This window comes from Microtus ochrogaster, unplaced genomic scaffold (assembly GCF_000317375.1).
Source record: "Microtus ochrogaster isolate Prairie Vole_2 unplaced genomic scaffold, MicOch1.0 UNK91, whole genome shotgun sequence".
Taxonomy (NCBI): Eukaryota; Metazoa; Chordata; class Mammalia; order Rodentia; family Cricetidae; genus Microtus; species Microtus ochrogaster.
This window is the reverse complement of record NW_004949189.1, coordinates 974833-990629: the sequence shown is the minus strand read 5'-3', so window position 1 is coordinate 990629 and position 15797 is coordinate 974833. Positions and strand designations below refer to the sequence as shown.

General features: G+C 49.5%; 4 protein-coding genes and 1 pseudogene across 9 annotated transcripts in view; 3 read left to right on the top strand and 2 right to left on the bottom strand.

The window, feature by feature from the left end:
- Osgep (O-sialoglycoprotein endopeptidase) overlaps positions 1–6633 on the bottom strand; it is an 11604-nt gene extending 4971 nt beyond the window's left edge. Inside the window, exons 1-11 of one of the 2 annotated variants that reach the window (XM_005370998.3) lie at positions 6432–6632; positions 3892–4011; positions 3624–3799; positions 2281–2376; positions 1893–1942; positions 1703–1781; positions 1301–1366; positions 1105–1195; positions 824–899; positions 624–722; positions 199–395 (exon numbers count right to left, since the gene is read on the bottom strand). In XM_005370998.3, the coding sequence (XP_005371055.1) occupies positions 356–395; positions 624–722; positions 824–899; positions 1105–1195; positions 1301–1366; positions 1703–1781; positions 1893–1942; positions 2281–2376; positions 3624–3799; positions 3892–4011; positions 6432–6546 (1008 nt within the window). In that variant the 5' untranslated portion in view covers positions 6547–6632 and the 3' untranslated portion in view covers positions 199–355. Of the gene's footprint in view, positions 1–198; positions 396–623; positions 723–823; positions 900–1104; positions 1196–1300; positions 1367–1702; positions 1782–1892; positions 1943–2280; positions 2377–3623; positions 3800–3891; positions 4012–6431 lie in introns of those variants that run through there. The other variant, XM_005370997.3, reaches the window with a different exon arrangement.
- LOC113455707 lies at positions 2868–2965 on the top strand (annotated as a pseudogene).
- Positions 6634–6734: 101 nt separating the features above from the next.
- On the top strand, positions 6735–9013 carry Apex1 (apurinic/apyrimidinic endodeoxyribonuclease 1). 2 transcript variants are annotated; one of them, XM_005370996.3, is made up of 5 exons: positions 6735–6795; positions 6938–7049; positions 7254–7441; positions 8022–8214; positions 8311–9013. In XM_005370996.3, the coding sequence occupies exons 2-5, from the start codon at positions 6995–6997 to the stop codon at positions 8826–8828; spliced, it is 954 nt and encodes a 317-aa protein (XP_005371053.1). In that variant the 5' UTR covers positions 6735–6795; positions 6938–6994; the 3' UTR covers positions 8829–9013. The 2 variants fall into 2 exon arrangements, with proteins under 2 accessions (XP_005371053.1, XP_005371052.1); XM_005370995.3 differs by having other exon boundaries at positions 6743–7049.
- A 68-nt stretch (positions 9014–9081) lies between these two features.
- Pip4p1 (phosphatidylinositol-4,5-bisphosphate 4-phosphatase 1) lies at positions 9082–12458 on the bottom strand. 4 transcript variants are annotated; one of them, XM_005370993.3, is made up of 7 exons: positions 12221–12458; positions 11855–12045; positions 11298–11404; positions 10920–11025; positions 10707–10759; positions 10522–10612; positions 9086–9905 (listed from the first exon to the last, which is right to left on the bottom strand). In XM_005370993.3, the coding sequence occupies exons 1-7, from the start codon at positions 12381–12383 to the stop codon at positions 9762–9764; spliced, it is 855 nt and encodes a 284-aa protein (XP_005371050.1). In that variant the 5' UTR covers positions 12384–12458; the 3' UTR covers positions 9086–9761. The 4 variants fall into 4 exon arrangements, with proteins under 4 accessions (XP_013210562.1, XP_013210563.1, XP_005371050.1 ...); XM_005370994.2 differs by having other exon boundaries at positions 9087–9905; positions 12242–12458; XM_013355108.2 differs by lacking the exon at positions 10920–11025 and having other exon boundaries at positions 9082–9905.
- A 233-nt stretch (positions 12459–12691) lies between these two features.
- Positions 12692–15797, top strand: part of Pnp (purine nucleoside phosphorylase) — a 22924-nt gene continuing 19818 nt past the window's right edge. Inside the window, exon 1 of the mRNA XM_005370992.2 lies at positions 12692–12993. The gene's annotated coding sequence lies outside the window, so the exon portion shown is untranslated. The remainder of the gene's footprint in view (positions 12994–15797) is intronic.

Below are 15797 nucleotides of genomic sequence, written 5' to 3'. Positions count from 1 at the left end.
CTTAGTTAACGGGATGGTAGGAGGCACCCGTCAGAACCATCTGCACCATCAACCAAGCTTAGTTAACGGGATAGTAGGAGGCACCCGTCAGAATCATCTGCACCATCAACCAAGAGCTACTCTGACCCTCACCCGCTTGTCCACTGCCCTCACCAGTAAGAATTTACCCAGCGCTAACTCTGTATTAGTCCAGTTATCAACATACAAAAACGATTTTTTTTATTGTGGAGTCATCTTGGGGTTCCATAGGGACCCTAAGTCTCGTGTGGAATCCATACAGTTGCCAGAGAGGAGCAGAGTCTATAGCATCACCAAGATCACTCCCGCATCAGCACCGCTTGGCAAGCTGATGCCGTCAGTCCCTCCACGTCACTTCTACTTCATCCGTCCTATACCTGCGAGAAACGGGAAAACACCCGTGACTGCCTCTTAGTACTTTATTTTCTTTGATTTTTGGGATAGCACCTGCAGCCCAGGCCTATCTCAAAATCACAATCCGCTGGCCTTGGCCTCCCACATAGCCAGGACCACAGGGCGTGCCACCATGCCCGTCACCATGGCATCATCTGTTCTCTGACTTCCCGAACCTACTGTCCACTCTCTCACAGGAGGACGTGGCCCACCTCTGTGTGATTCCAGACTCTGTGAGAGGGGTCCTATGTCCAGCCTGAAACATCTCCCAACCTGCTTGGGCTATCATGGCTCCATTGTCAATGCAGAATCTGGGGAAGAAGAGATAACAAGACTTGTGGCCTAAACACAGAAACCATTTATAACCATAATAATGGGAAGAGAAGAACTCAAGACAAAGACAAGGTTTCACCTTTCATCTGTTGCAAAGAGCCGGGCTCCCCGCTCCTGGCACATGGCCGCCATCATCTCCTGCAGCCTCGTGTTACCTGTGAAGAGACAGGAACCACAGAGAACTGAGGTCTGGCTATCCATTATCAAACCAGCTGTGCTCCTAGGACAGTTTACCAGGAGACCGGGGAAGTACGGGAGAAGAGAAGAAACAGATAAGCCTCCAATCTCTGCTAATGCAGAGAATCAGGAGGAGGATGGCTAGCAGGACTAGGGAGAAGCACTCTTCCTGATGACACGTACATCCAACTCCTCCTACGATGAGGGCCTCCTTGGAGCCACAGTGTGCCATGGCTCGCTCCGTGATCTCCACTAGCATTGCGAACACCGTTTCCTGTGGAGGACAAACAAGGGGGAGGAGTCAGAGCAGCATCCCGCCTGCTTTCTAGTTCAGCTCTACTCTAGAGCAAGTTTGCACCCCAGCTTCTCACTCTTTTACCTGTAAGGAGAAACACAGGTCTTCAGGAGTACATTCCCCAGTGGCCAGCATTCTCTGCGCTGCATCCTGCAAACAAAGGGTAAACAACCCAAAAGATGAGCACCGTGGTGCGCGAGGCTTTCATGAAAACAAAAATCCCTGCCTTCGGAAGGACCGCTGACCTCACGTCACACCCCCACGTTGTCTGCTCCTGTTTATTTTTGTTTTCAGATCTTTTCCCTAAGTAGGGAGGGACTGCTTTACCCTACTCTGTGCTCCTATTACAGAACAGTGCCCGGCACACAGAACCTGCTAAACCAATCTACCCAGCACCTATTATGAGTGAACGCTTACACAGGAAGTAAACTGAGCAGAGCAGACACACTGTTTCTAAGAGCGTGTGCTCCTGTCTCCCACTCTCACCTCAATGAAAGACAGAATCCCCGAGAATGAGACATCCATCCCCTTCACAGTGTATGGCAGCTCAACTAGCTTCTTGCCGCTAAGGAGACAGGACCTGGAGTCAGCAGGTGGCTCACCCTCTGCAGCTCCCCCCCACACCCATTAGTACACACGACAGCACCAGTGGCCAGTGCTCTCCACATCCTCTCACCGCTTTGCCATCTGCTCGATGTTGTAGCCTGGACTTGGGTCATTGGAAATCTACCAGCAGGAGAGAGAGGCAGAGAACCATGAACGCATCATGTAAAACGCGTTCCTCTACACACGTGAATACTCTCATCCTCAAATCAAAGTGAAGAAAAGTAATCAGCATTTACTTTCATAATTGTACACGTACAGAGGAACAAGCACATTTCTAACAAGCAACCGATGTATAAACAGAGACATAAACGGTTAATTTTCTCCCTCTGCTAAGTCAAGTGGCAGAGAATGGAACTCGATTTGCAAGAAGCCCAATACCTACTTACTGCTCCCTGCCTTTTATTTCTTCTTGCTCCCCAGAAACACACCGTACGCACGCTACAGTCTCAAGGGCCTACCTTCAGCACGCGAGCAAAACGATCCAGGCAGTTTCCCACAGCAATATCAATAGTTTCCCCAAAGATGCGGTAACGATGTTCTGAGTAGGAAATCACCTAAGAACGATGAGAAGGCCCATGACACTTCAAGTCTATGAAGAGGAGTGTTTAGCTGTGTGGAAGGGAGCAGCACAGGGCCAACACTAGATATTCCAGTAAGAAAGAAGGCAAGCTGTCTAGTGTCATACCTGTAATTCTAGCACTGGCGAGGCTCAGACAGGCAGCCATGTTGAGCTACACAGTGAGGTTTAAGGCCAGTCTAGACATATAGCAAGACCCTGTCTCAAGAAAACCAAACCAGCAATTGGTAAAATGGCTCAGTAGGCAAAAACACTTCCCTAGTGAACCTAGAGACCTGAGCCTGATCCTGGAACTCCCGAAGGGTGTTCCCTGATAAGCACATGCTCGTGTCCATACACAAAAATCATGTGTGTGGCCACGTCTCACACACATCATAACACAAAATAAACCCAAATATGATCAAGAGATCACATATATGTATGAAGCTGCCAAATTAAAAAAAATTATCAAAGAACCAACAAACCAGTGTTTACTTTGCAACATATATTAAAATTATAATGATACAGAGAAGATTAGCAAGGCCCATGCACAGATTACACCAACTCATGAAACATCTGTATTATGTAGACTAACCAACAAAACCTGCACAGATGCACACACGCACGCACAGACACATACCAAAAATAAGAATTCAAAACAGAGCTTGTTGTGATGAACCACACAAGGCATTCCATAACAAACAGAAAAAAACAGGGCCAGGTGTGGTGGTGCAAACCTGTAATCTCAGTACTTGGGAGGAGTTAGGAAAACCAAAATGTCTACCGGTGAGAACCTGTCACCAATAGCACAAAATAGTAACAACACCAACAACCATAGTAGGCTCGTGACCCCGGTTAGTTAGGACCACGAGTCTAGGGCTGGGCTGTCTGAAGACTCTGGCTCACAATTTTCTATTAAATTCTATTATTCCCCAGATCTGACGCTCTCTTCTGACCTTCCTTGTGCTCCTACATACATGCAGGCAAAACATCCAAACATGTTTTTTAAAAAGGCATTATCTTGAAGAGTTAAATCCACATTCTTTTGCCTTTGAACTGCAAATTCTGGTTGTAGGAATAAAGTTCTAACATTTTAATTCTCCTCCAAAACTTGCAACTTTACACCTATATCGTGTTTGCTATAATATCTTAGGCCCAAAGAACCTGGTTCTGTCTTTACAGCTCCTACAACTCAGGTAGGATACCTCAGAAGTAGGATGAAGCATAAAGATTACTCTTAAATACCTGAGTATTTCCTCCGCTGACATACAACACAGTTGGGTTCATGGCTCCAGTGACGAGGCGGCCCATTTCAATGTGGCCTATGCAGTGGTTCACACCCAGCAAGGGCTTATTCCACAGCTGGGCCACAGTGCGGGCCACAACAGCTACAGAAGCCAGCGGGGCCCCCATACCAGGACCTAACGGTACAAACGGGAATTAGGAAGAGCAGCTGGAGAAAGCTGTGGGTCCGCCCGTACGCCTCCCTCGCTGACCGTTCTCCCAGACTCGCCTTTGGTGTAAGCGATGCAGTCGATGTCCTGGGAGGTTAGCCCAGCCTCCGTCAGTGCCTCTTGCAGCAGGTCTAGGATAACTGCTCGATGGTGCCTGGCTGTGTCGCCTGGAAGGAATCCTGAGGGAAGGCAGGCATTAGGCTGCTGCAAAGGGAACTGTGGTACAGGGCTATGAATTTTAAATTACATCTAGGTTCAAACACATTTTGTTTTGTTTTATTGATTTTTACTGCGCTCTACATTTTCCCCTGCTCCCCTTCCTGCCTCTCCCCTCCCCTCCAACCCTCTCCTAAGGTCCCCATGCTCCCAATTTACTCTGGAGCTCTTGTCTTTTTCTACTTCCCCCAAAACAGATTTTTACTAAACAAAGCAGGAACCATTTTAAAGAACACAGTTTGCTAAGACACCAGTTTGTTAGCTGGGCATGGTGGTGCATGCCTTTGATCCCAACATTTAGGAGGCAGAGGCAGGTGGATCTCTGTGAGTTCAAGGGCCAGCCTAGTCTCCAAACCCAGGATAGCCAGGGCTTTGTACAAAGACCTTGTTTCAAAATCAAACAAAGAACAACAAAATAAACAAACAAAAACCAAGACAAAAAAAAAATAAAAACAAAAAAACCAAAAAACAAACCTGGTTTGTTTATTCTTGAAGCAAACTCTCAGCAAGCCCACCCTGCTGGCTATGGAAATGTTTGATGCCCTGGTTATACCACACGCAGACACTGTTCTGACTGGGCCCTTTCTGTTTATCAACGCTGACTGCAGGACAGCTCATCTCAATGGCTTGCTAAGTGCACTTTCTCAAGTGCAATGGTTTCACTGGGAATCAACAGCTCAGTTCAGGGCCCCAGCAGCCCATCAGTGACTGGGAACTGTTTTTGGTAAAGGTTTGGCTTTGGGGAGAGCTTTGGGGCCATTAAGCTGGTTGGCGCCACTTTGCTATAGAATCAACTCTTTGCCATTGTTAGTCTGATTGGGAAATGGTTCCTGGATGGGAGCAGAAGACAATGGTTGTTTATGAGCCATCAACTTACTGAGCTCTTTAAAAAAGACGTCCCAGCTGGCTTCAAATATCCAATGATCACTGAATGGTACACCCCAAGAAAGTTTTTCTGTAGCTGTAAGATCGGCTTCCACAGTTGCTCACAACAAACACGTCATAGTCAACTTGTAACAGCCAGCTATTTCTCCAGGGGCCAAAACGTTATGTATTATTGGTGTTTCAATGTCTCCACTGTCCCCACCCCTGCCATTTTGAACTCAGAATAACTGTTCAAAGTAATTCATTACCTATTTATTTAGAGATAGGTCTGAGAATGTAGCCCTGGCTGGCCTGGAACTTGCTATATAGACAAAGCTGGCCCCAAACTCAGAGATCTGCCTGCTTCTGCCTCCTGGACTGGGATTACAGGTTTGGCCTCCCGTGATAAATGTATGTTAAAATGAGGTATCATAACACTGCAGAACGTATTCTAGCTAAGCATCATAGCACACCCCTGCAGTCCCAGCACGCGGAGGAGGGAGAGGGAGCAGCAAACAACAAATGTCAACAGTGCAAAACCTGCGATTACTTGTGTACCGACCTATTAGAAGTAAAAACCAACAAAAATATCTTAATAAAGTAGAAAAAGAAAATCCCTTTACTCACCTGGGTTTCCCACACGCACACCTAGGTTTTAAGACAGTGTCTTTTCAAGCCCCTAATTTTGAGACAAGGTCACACATAACCCAAGATGGCCTTAAATTCAAACCCTCTTCTCTCTGCCTCCTACTATAACTATATATTGTACCACAACTAAGTTTTCTTTCCGACCTTTATACAGGCTACATAGGTTTTCTGGAGATGCCCATGTTCAGATACAGCCTTCATAATCAATTTAATTTATACAGACTTCCTACCCTTCAGAGACTCTGCAATCCCACAGAACTGCACACAGGTCACATGGTTGGACTTAGCATATAGTAACTACTGCGCTACAAGTACCAGGAGCGAACCCTTTAACTAAAGGAACCCAGGCCCAGTGACAAGAGTGAGTTCTAAACACACATATATTTCTACTATGTAACCTGGAACATCACACCTGGTTGGGGAGTCTTTATAGGTACATGCTGCTTATATGCGTGTGGGTACTTTGGGAGAGGGTATAAGATACAATTTGTAAATAATCTTAATTGAGAATTGTGCAGTGCCTGGTGCTTTTACATAGTTCTCAAAACCCACTGAAACCATTTCCACTTTGAGAGTAGTGAAAAACAGATAGCTACAAAATACAGTAACTTCTGATATCCGCCCTGCTGTCCTTTCGCTCCTCCTAAACAATGTTTATCATGCGGTAGTGTCAAGCAATCTCTGTGTGCGACTACAGAGCGACCACGGAACACTTATTTTCGAATGCTTAGCATATTAAAAGGTGCTCAATAAAACCTTAAAACAACCGGGAGTGGTGGCTCACACCTTTTACCCCAGCACTCAGGAGGCATAAGCAGACAGATCTGAGTCCCTTAGCTGGGCGCGGTGGCCGATCCCGCCGCGCGCTCACCCGTGCCCGGGGCCGTGACGTAAGTGCGCCGCGGGTTCGCCAGCACCGTGCCGTCGCGCACCACGCCCACGCCGATCTTGTTGGCGCTGCCTTCGAACCCCAGCACGGCGGGCATGGTGGCCGACGCGGGATCCCCGGTGTGGGACTAGTCGGAACCGGCACCACCGCGAACAGCCCCGGGGCCTGCGGGCGCCAGAAGTGACGTCACGAGGCGCCAGGCGGACCAATCACCGCGCTCCCGACCCACGCCTGGGGGGGGGGGAGGACGCGTCGGGTCACGTGACCGCACCAGGCTCCCACGTGGGAACGGGCAGGCTCCATTCTTTGTGCTGTGAGGGGCTCCCGGCCTTCGCGGGGAGGCCAGGTAGCGGGTTCGGCCAGCTTGCTCGCTGCAGGGCCTCACGGGGCGCGCGGCGGGAAAACTGGGTGAACGAGGCCCCGCGGTGTGCGAACGCCCGAGGGAGGAGGCTCTCCTCGCGTTTGATTTCGCCGTTTCTTATCTGCAGGCAGCGCAGTAAACACTGCTTCGGTGCGCCAGGCGCCTAAGGGCTTTCGTCACCGGGATGCCAAAGCGTGGGAAGAGAGCGGCAGCAGAAGACGGGGAAGAACCCAAGTCAGGTAAGGAGATGAAATGAGCCCGTGGGCACCCCCATCCCCCAACCCCGGCAAGTTTACGACTCTACTAGACCACCGTGAACACGGTAAATATGGTCCAAGTTACACTGCAGGAGCCCGAGAAGTTGGGTAACTAGTGCGCCTCGTGGGACTATAGTTAACACTGGCCCGAGGTTGGAAACCGCCGGCTCTTACTTTGTTTTATAGAGCCGGAGGCCAAGAACAGTAAAAGGGCAACAAAGAAAAACGAGAAAGATGCCTCGGGAGAGGGCCCTGTTTTGTATGAGGACCCTCCAGATCAGAAAACCTCACCCAGTGGCAAATCTGCCACTCTCAAGATATGCTCCTGGAATGTGGATGGGCTTCGAGCCTGGATTAAGAAGAAAGGTTTAGATGTGAGTACAATTCAGGAGGGAAGTAGACTTTTCTTGGTACACTAGTCTTAAGAATTAATCATCTTGGTGCTTGGGCGGCGGCGGTGGTGCTCACCTTTAATTCCAGCACTTGGGAGACAGAGGCAAGCTGATCTCTGTGTGTTTGAGGCCAGCTTGGCCTACAGAGTGAGTTCCAGAACAGCCAGGACTGTTATACAGAAACCCTGTTTCGAAACACACCCCCCCCCCCAAATTGTTTTGAGTCCAGAGGATGCTGTTTTTCTCTTTCTTGTAGTTTGGGGGACGACTGTTCCTTCAGTCACAATCTCCTTGTTTATATCCTTTTTAACTAATCGCTAGAGTATTGGGGTAAAAACCTCTGGGTCTCTAGTGCCGCCTCATTCCCAACTACTAAAGATCTAAGTGGGGGTGGGGCTGGAGAAGGCTCCGTAGTTAAGAGTACTTTGCAGTGCTCCGAATGTTCAACAAGCACTCACACGTACGAGTCCCATTGTCGGCCACATATGTGTATCCTGTTGCTTAAATATCCTGCTTATGGTATGTAGCACACACGATTTTAACTTTTCATGTTTGCATTCAGTGGGTAAAGGAAGAAGCACCAGATATCTTGTGCCTCCAAGAAACCAAATGCTCAGAGAACAAACTCCCAGCTGAACTTCAAGACCTGCCTGGACTCACCCATCAATACTGGTCGGCTCCATCAGACAAGGAAGGATATAGTGGTGTGGGTTTACTCTCCCGCCAGTGCCCACTCAAAGTCTCTTATGGCATTGGTGAGACCCTATTGGTTTTCATGTCTGAATATTCTTTGGCCAGTTGTTAACTCTGCTGATTCTTAGACTTTTTTTTATGCTGGTTTATTTCTGTAGGTGAGGAAGAACATGATCAAGAAGGCCGTGTGATTGTGGCTGAGTTTGAGTCCTTTGTCCTAGTAACAGCCTACGTCCCCAATGCAGGCCGGGGTCTGGTAAGACTGGAGTACCGACAGCGATGGGATGAAGCCTTTCGTAAGTTTCTGAAGGACTTGGCTTCCCAAAAGCCACTTGTGCTATGTGGGGACCTCAATGTGGCTCATGAAGAGATTGACCTCCGAAACCCCAAAGGAAACAAAAAGAATGCTGGCTTCACTCCCCAGGAGCGCCAAGGCTTTGGGGAGCTGCTGCAGGATGTCCCGCTGGCTGACAGCTTCCGGCATCTCTACCCCAGCACCGCCTATGCCTACACCTTTTGGACTTACATGATGAATGCCCGGGCTAAGAATGTTGGCTGGCGCCTCGATTACTTTTTGTTGTCACACTCTCTTTTACCTGCATTGTGTGACAGCAAGATCCGCTCCAAGGCTCTCGGCAGTGACCACTGCCCCATCACCCTCTACCTCGCCCTGTGACACCTGCTGAAATAGCCTCCTCTCCCCGTACACTTTCAATAGGTGTCCTTTAGGGTTTTTTTTTTTTGTATCTGGTCCCATGTCCCGTCCCGTCCCCTCCCACCCCTGGTTTTAAATGTTAAACCAAACATTGGGTTCCTTTGAACAATCAAAGTAAAAATAAAAAGGCCCTACTTTCAACTTGGCTGTCTTTGTTCTCTTTGTGAATCTACAAATTCCCTTTTTTATTTTTTCATGCACAAAAGTTGTTGAATGGGAAAGGTTAGAGTCATGACATTATTTATTTACAAGCACAGATGAATCCCTAACGTCTCCTGAGACAGCGACCCTACCTCAGCCCAGTTCAGTACTGCAACTGGAAGTAAGGAAAGCCAGGAAGAATTCAGGGAAATACAGAATTAGGGGACCATATTCCATATTAAATAGTTCTATATACATCAGTTCCTGTAGTTCTGTACAGAGCAGTGGCTGACTCCACCCCACAGGACAAGTGGGGAGAAGGGACTGAAGGTACTGAGACCAGAGCCAGCCCCTGGTGAAGTGCAATAGCAGCAGCAAGGTCCTAATGGTGCACAAGAGGGAGGGGAACACCCCCCCACTTCCCACCCCCACCCTGCCCTGGAATGTCTAAGGGTCAGGAATGGTTCTCAGGGAGCACATACAGGAAGGACGTGGCTAGAACCATCTTTAGGATCCAGGCTTAGGGGCAACATTTTGCCTATTTACCCTAAACAGCAACCCTGGAGGAAAGCAGACAGCCAGCAATGGTCTTACCTACCCTTCCAAACCTAAGTAAGGGACTGGTTCCTTCCTACCTCTCCCCAGGGGAGAAGGAGGCAGCTGCTTGGCTTCCTTGCAGAAGTCCACAGAGAGCCTTTTGTAGTGTTACTGTTGCTGCCAGGCAGCTGCCAGGCACAGACTGGATCAAGGGGCTCAGGAGAAGTTCTGGACAGGATGGCTGACCTTCATACAGGCCCAATAAAGGGCCCGGCCCAAACATAGAACAGCCAGCAAAATGACAAATGCCCAGGCTGCGTAGATCCCTCCATATTGCTGTGCAGGCTTCCATGTGCCAAACTGACAGACGAGGAAGAAGAAAAAGAAGAGGTTACCTTTGGTGTCTACTGCTGTAAAGTCTTAGAAAGCAGTAATAAAACGCCAACTCTGTCTCTGTTCCCTAGGCACCTGTAACCACCTTCAGGGCCCTTTCCAAGGTTCCCTCCTGCCATCCCAGACATTTGACAGCAGTGTTCACTCGCTCTTCTCTCCAGAGAGGAAGACCTTCTACTTCTTGTTCATTAGCCACCTTCAACTTCAGTTTACCTGGACCTGGGAATGCTCCCCACCGACAAGGGCCTCATGTAGCCAGCCTGAGCAGCCTCAAATCCAGTAGTTGAGAATGACCTTAAAATCTGATCCTCCTGGGTGCTGGGACCCACATTTGCACCACTACACTCATACTGTACGGTGCTGAGATCAAACCCAGGGCGTCATGCACGCTAGGCCAACACTTTCATCAGCAGCCCCACATCTCAACCGGCAGCAACTCATTCCCTGTTTTCATATCATAGATGGGGTCTCGATGCCTCTATTCTTGGATTCAAGGCCACACCCCAACACCCAGCTCTTTCACCATTCTCAGATCTTAGCCTGCCGATGAGGCAGATACGAGGTCTGTGTCAAGACTACTCACAGCAAGGCCAGTGGCAGTGACTGCCAAGAGTAAACCAAGCAAGAAGCAGCAGATACATCTCTTCCGAGGATATCTGCGGCCAATAGATGACCTGTGGGGAGCCAACAGAAACGGTGATTTGGAATAGCCCTGCTGACTTTATGCCATACATGATCCAGTTACCAGTGCAATGGCTAACCACTTACACTTTCCTGCAGTGAGGACATCGTGCCAAGGTTCGGTCAGTGAATTCTGTCCACTACGGAAAAAGAAAAACAACCATAGCAAGAAGGCTCTCCTGCAATGAGAACCCTGAGGCAAGGAGGAGGATGACAGATGAGAAACAGGACGGTCTTGGTCAGGAGTTACTACTATTCCTAGTACTTGCCTCCTCCAGGGTTTCCCATATCCCTCCTCACCAGAAACGTATTCTTGCAATGTCCACAGATGACCCTGACACCCATTGGCTGTGGTTCTGGACTCAGAGGTCCTGGATGCACAGGCCCTAGGTTGATGATTCTTTTGCTATACAGGGGGAAAAGTATGTTTTTAAAAGTCCTTAATTTTAACTAGATCTGATGACACACAGAATCCCAGCACTTGGGAGGTGTAGGCAGGACGACCAGGAATTGGAGGTGCTGCAAAGGTCGTCCTGCCTCCACTGCACAGGTGCAGAAACTGATCACAGGCATGCACCACCTTGCCCAGCTTCAGGTTTTAGTTTGTTTTATTGGTTTTTTTTTTTTTTTTTCTGTACAGTTTGCCCAAGTATAGCCTTCCCACCTCAGGTCTCTTACCAGTAGGGCCGAGGGCAGGCAATCCGCTGGGAAGTCACCTTGCAGATAAGGAGACAATTACAGGGACATCGAACATACTTCTTTCCCGGGGGTGCATTCTTGATGGGCTAGGGAACAATGAAAAAAAGAACAATGGGTATATCAGCAAAAAAAACCCCAACCCTCTCCAAGAACATCACAGAGAAAGGAAAAGTTAGACATTTAAGAGAAACAAATGTTGCCAGCATAGTCTGTGACCTCAGCACTCAGGAGGCTGCAAAGTCTGAGGGGAGCCTGGATCATTGTGAGACTGTCTCACAAAAACAAACAAGAGACCCCCCAAATACAAGAATCAAAAGCCACTACAACAACTGCCAATGAGAACTACACTTCAGGATCCAGCAAAGGTGTGAAAGCGAGAGCTGGTGGGCACTTTCTCTGGTGACGGGCCTCTGAGGAAATGGCTGGTGAAGATCCAGGAACTGAAAGTGGGCTCAGGAAGAGGTCTCCAACAGGGTCTAGAGTCGGAAAGAGGATACCGGAAACAAGGCCTGCTTTTGCAAACAGGTATAACTCACGGTGGCTTCGTTGCAGACACCACATTTGACTACATGCTGATGCATCTTGCCTTCCACGTTGATCGGAGACTGACAGACTCGACAGGTAATCATGGGGGCGCTCCCACTATCCGGGCTAGTCAGGGGTGAGTAGGGGGGTGGGTCCTCTCCCGGCAGCACGGCTGGGTGCCCCTCGGGGAACGGGGGGAATGCTGAAGAGGAAGCAGATAAACCCACTCATCATGCGGACACTTCCCACGGATGCTCCACGGAGGAAGGATGCCTCGTGGGTGACAGGTGCCACGGGGCCGCACCTGGCCCGGTGCAGGCTCCGTCCCCGGCCCGATCCGCCCCTAGGCCCCGGTGCACCTCCGACCGCCGGCTTACCCTGGGGCGGGGCATGTTTACCGGCTCCGTACGGAGGTGCGGAGGGCGTCAGGCCTCCACCGGGCCCGGTCGCGCTCCCGCCCGGGCCCGCTAAACCGTTGCCTCCAGCGCCGCCGTCGCCGGGCTCGGACAGCAGCGGGGAGCGCTCTCCGTCCGCCGCCATGGCGTCTCGCGCTCTGCCAGCGACCAGCAGCCGCCGCCGCCGCCGCCGTCGCCGCCGCCGCCACCGCCGCTACCGGGTCCTCACGGCGCCTGCGCGCCGCCCCGCCCCGCTCCGCTCACGTGACAGGCGGGCCCCGCCCCTCCGCGCTGCCATTCGTGGAGGGAAACTAGTTCCCGGTTTGCGAGAGAGCGCTACTGCGCCATTGGACAGCGGCGCGGCGCGTCACGGTCACGTGACCCGCCCGTAGCCGCGGAGTCCGTAAACACCGCACGTGACTGGAAGTTGTGCGAGCCATTGGGAGTGCGGCCATCGCGCTACCTGCGCCCCAGTGGGCGGCTGCCCCGCACGCGTCACGTGCCCTGCCTGTCGCGTGTCTCCCTGGGGACGCCAACCGATTGGCCCGAATTTAGCGCCACAAACGTGCGGCCGGGCTGGGTGTCCCGGCCTGCAGTGGGCCTCTGGGACCGCCCCATCCTGGGCGAGCATGGAGAGCCACCGGGAGCGTGGCCCGGGCCCCGCGGAGATTGGGGACATGGAAGCGCGTGCCTGTAAATGCATAGAAGGATGAGTTAGGAAGCCAGAAGCAACGAGACGTCCTGGACCAGACAAGGTGAACCGGAACGCAAGTGGGCGGGGCACCGGAAAGATGTCTTACTACTTGACAGCGCTTACTGCCAAGTCAAAGGAGCCCAGTTCGGTACCGAGGACCCTCCCAGGGCGGTTGCTACCTGCTGCCCTATGCGGGCACCCAGCACCCAGACACATACGGCTTGTGTGAGTGTGCACGTACACATACATAAAAGTCAAGCCACCCAAAACTTAAAAAAGAGCAGGTCTCAGGGTAGGGCTGACAGGGCGATCAGACGTTCAGGTTTGGCGAGGAGTTCAGGCCGGCCTGAGCTACAAGGAGACTGCCTCAAAACCTATTAAGGTGGACGTATTGGTTAGGCCCGCTTCAGTCCTCTGGAGGCTGAGGTTGTCAGAGGCAGGGGGATCGTGAGTTTGAGACCAATCTGATGCACAGACAGAAATGAGCAATGCTATACCTGCAGGCTGGTGGTGGTATCTGGTGCTCAGTGGTAGCCAGGCTGGAAGCCCTAGGCTCCCTTTCAGCACCTAAAAAAAGTAGTAATAACTGATCCTTTTTTTTTTTTCTTAAGTGGAAATTGGACCCAAGGCACAAATATGCTAGAAAAGTGCTCGGCTACCACTGCTACATCCCCTGTCCTTTTTCAATTTTGAGACAAGGCCCTGGCTTGGAACTTGGTGATTCTGCCAAAGCCTTCTGGGTAACTGAGATTGCAGGCGCTTGCCACTATACATGACTGTGAAATTATTATTTCTACAAATGTCTCTACCAGGATTCAAGTTGGAACTGACTTGAAAGCCTCCTCCTAGGGGATTAGCTCTCATAGTGTCTCAAGGTGCCATACAAGCTGCCAAAAAAAGCAATTAAAAACCCTAATCAGCTGTAAAGCCTACAAGCAACAGTGACCAACCGGCACGATTAGGGGCAGTGGTGACACTTGTATCTCAAGGGGAACAGCCACCTAATGGACTTTAGGCCTGGAATTGTGTGGTCAACTGCCTGCGGCCGGTGAGTCAGGGACCCTAGTGGAAAACCTATGCTACTGCCCTCCTAAGCCAGTACAATTCCTAGCAGCATTCTCAATACCTACCCAGATGTCCGCATACGCCTCTCCCTCTCCCTCATTAAAGTAGCTTCCCTTTGCAGCAGATGGACGCCACTACAGTGATCCATAGCTGATGAAAACGCAAAGAACTGTGGTCTGTGTTGTGCCTCTCTCCAGCGGATACATCTGTAGCACAACCCTTGAGAGGACCAGGATGCCGTACAGTAGGGTCTTCTGTATATGACGTCAGCACCCATGAAATCTCAGCAGTTATTGCCTAAATAACACCTGCACAATGCCGGTGCCAGCTGATGGCAAAGCATAGATGGGAACCTCGCAAGGCCCCACCTCTAGATGAGGAGCTACTGGAAAGGAATAGGCAATAGCAGCTAAGAGAAGAACAATCAGTCTTCTCCAGGGATGGGCCCTCTGCTAGACTATGCATCCAGTCCCCAGTGGTTATTAGTAAACACATACAAAGATCAGCAACACAGATTGACTCAGCAGGTTGTACTTATATGGAGGTGTGTGTGTGTAGCAACAAAAAAGATGAAGTCGTAAAGATGAGTTCATCCAGGGACATGCGAAGAGTTGGAGGGGGAAGAGGTACACACGTTTGACTACTCAAAAATGTCTTTAAAAATTACCCACGAAAACAATAAAAAATAAATGTCTCCAAGACTTAAATGAAAATTCTATTTTTATGAGGGTGTTCACTGATGGAAGGAGAGCTCATCTTTTTCCTCAATGTCTAATGACCCCTTAGGTACAAGTGTTTGTTGATTCACTTGGCAAATCCACTTGGTAGGGGGAAGTCTCTAATTGCTTATTTATTTATTTATTTATTTATTTATTTAGTCTTCAGCCCAGAAACTGAATGGAGGTTATTTTTCAGTTTTGGTCTTTGTTTTGTTGTTTAAATAGGGTCTCATTCTTAAACTAGGCTGGTTTTCAATTTGTGAGAGGCCCCATTTTCTCCCCAAAGGCCTGAGCCACTATATCTGACTCTAGATTCTGATATTTTTAGACACAGTTTTCCTAGGTCAGTTTCGAACAAGATGACCTAATCCCATCACTGCCCAGCACATACTTGAAGAAATAAGGATCCCCAGACATGATGTTAGGACGGGTATAGTTCTGCATGGAGCAGGCCAGTTTGCTAATGAATTGCTACAAAGTTCTCAAGCATTAATTCTGAGTTCAGAATAGGTTTCATTATTTGAGCCCTGGTTATGCATAAGACCTCAAAATCTACCCTTTTGTGATACCTCCATCCTCACTGACCTCACTGAAGTTGTAGTTTATGACCACTTAAACCTGGTTCTAGCTATGCCACAAGGGAAGACTAGAACCGTGGCTGTAGCTCAGTGGTAAAGCACTTGCCTAGCATGTACTGCGCCCTGGGTTTCACGTAGAGAAGATGAGTAGAATGGTTTATGTATTAACTATTCATTCATTCATTTTTTATTTGGCCTGTAGGTGATGCTTTTATTATAGGTTAGATGTAGGGATGTGTGGCTAGGATTAAAGTGAGGTAAGTGTCAGCCGGTAGGTGGGATATCTTCCGATAGATGTGTGAAGTGTTGAAGGAGATACATGATGGATGAGTTCCTCAGTATATATTTTACACCCTTTGTGCGGTGTTTTGAGCCAGGAACTGGTGATTCTGCTGCTACGTCTTCCAAATGCTGTTGTTATAGACTGAGACACAATACCTAGTTTAGGTAAAACACTGTCTCCTTGTCTGTCTTTAAACCGCTCAGTCTTTTTTTTTTTTTTT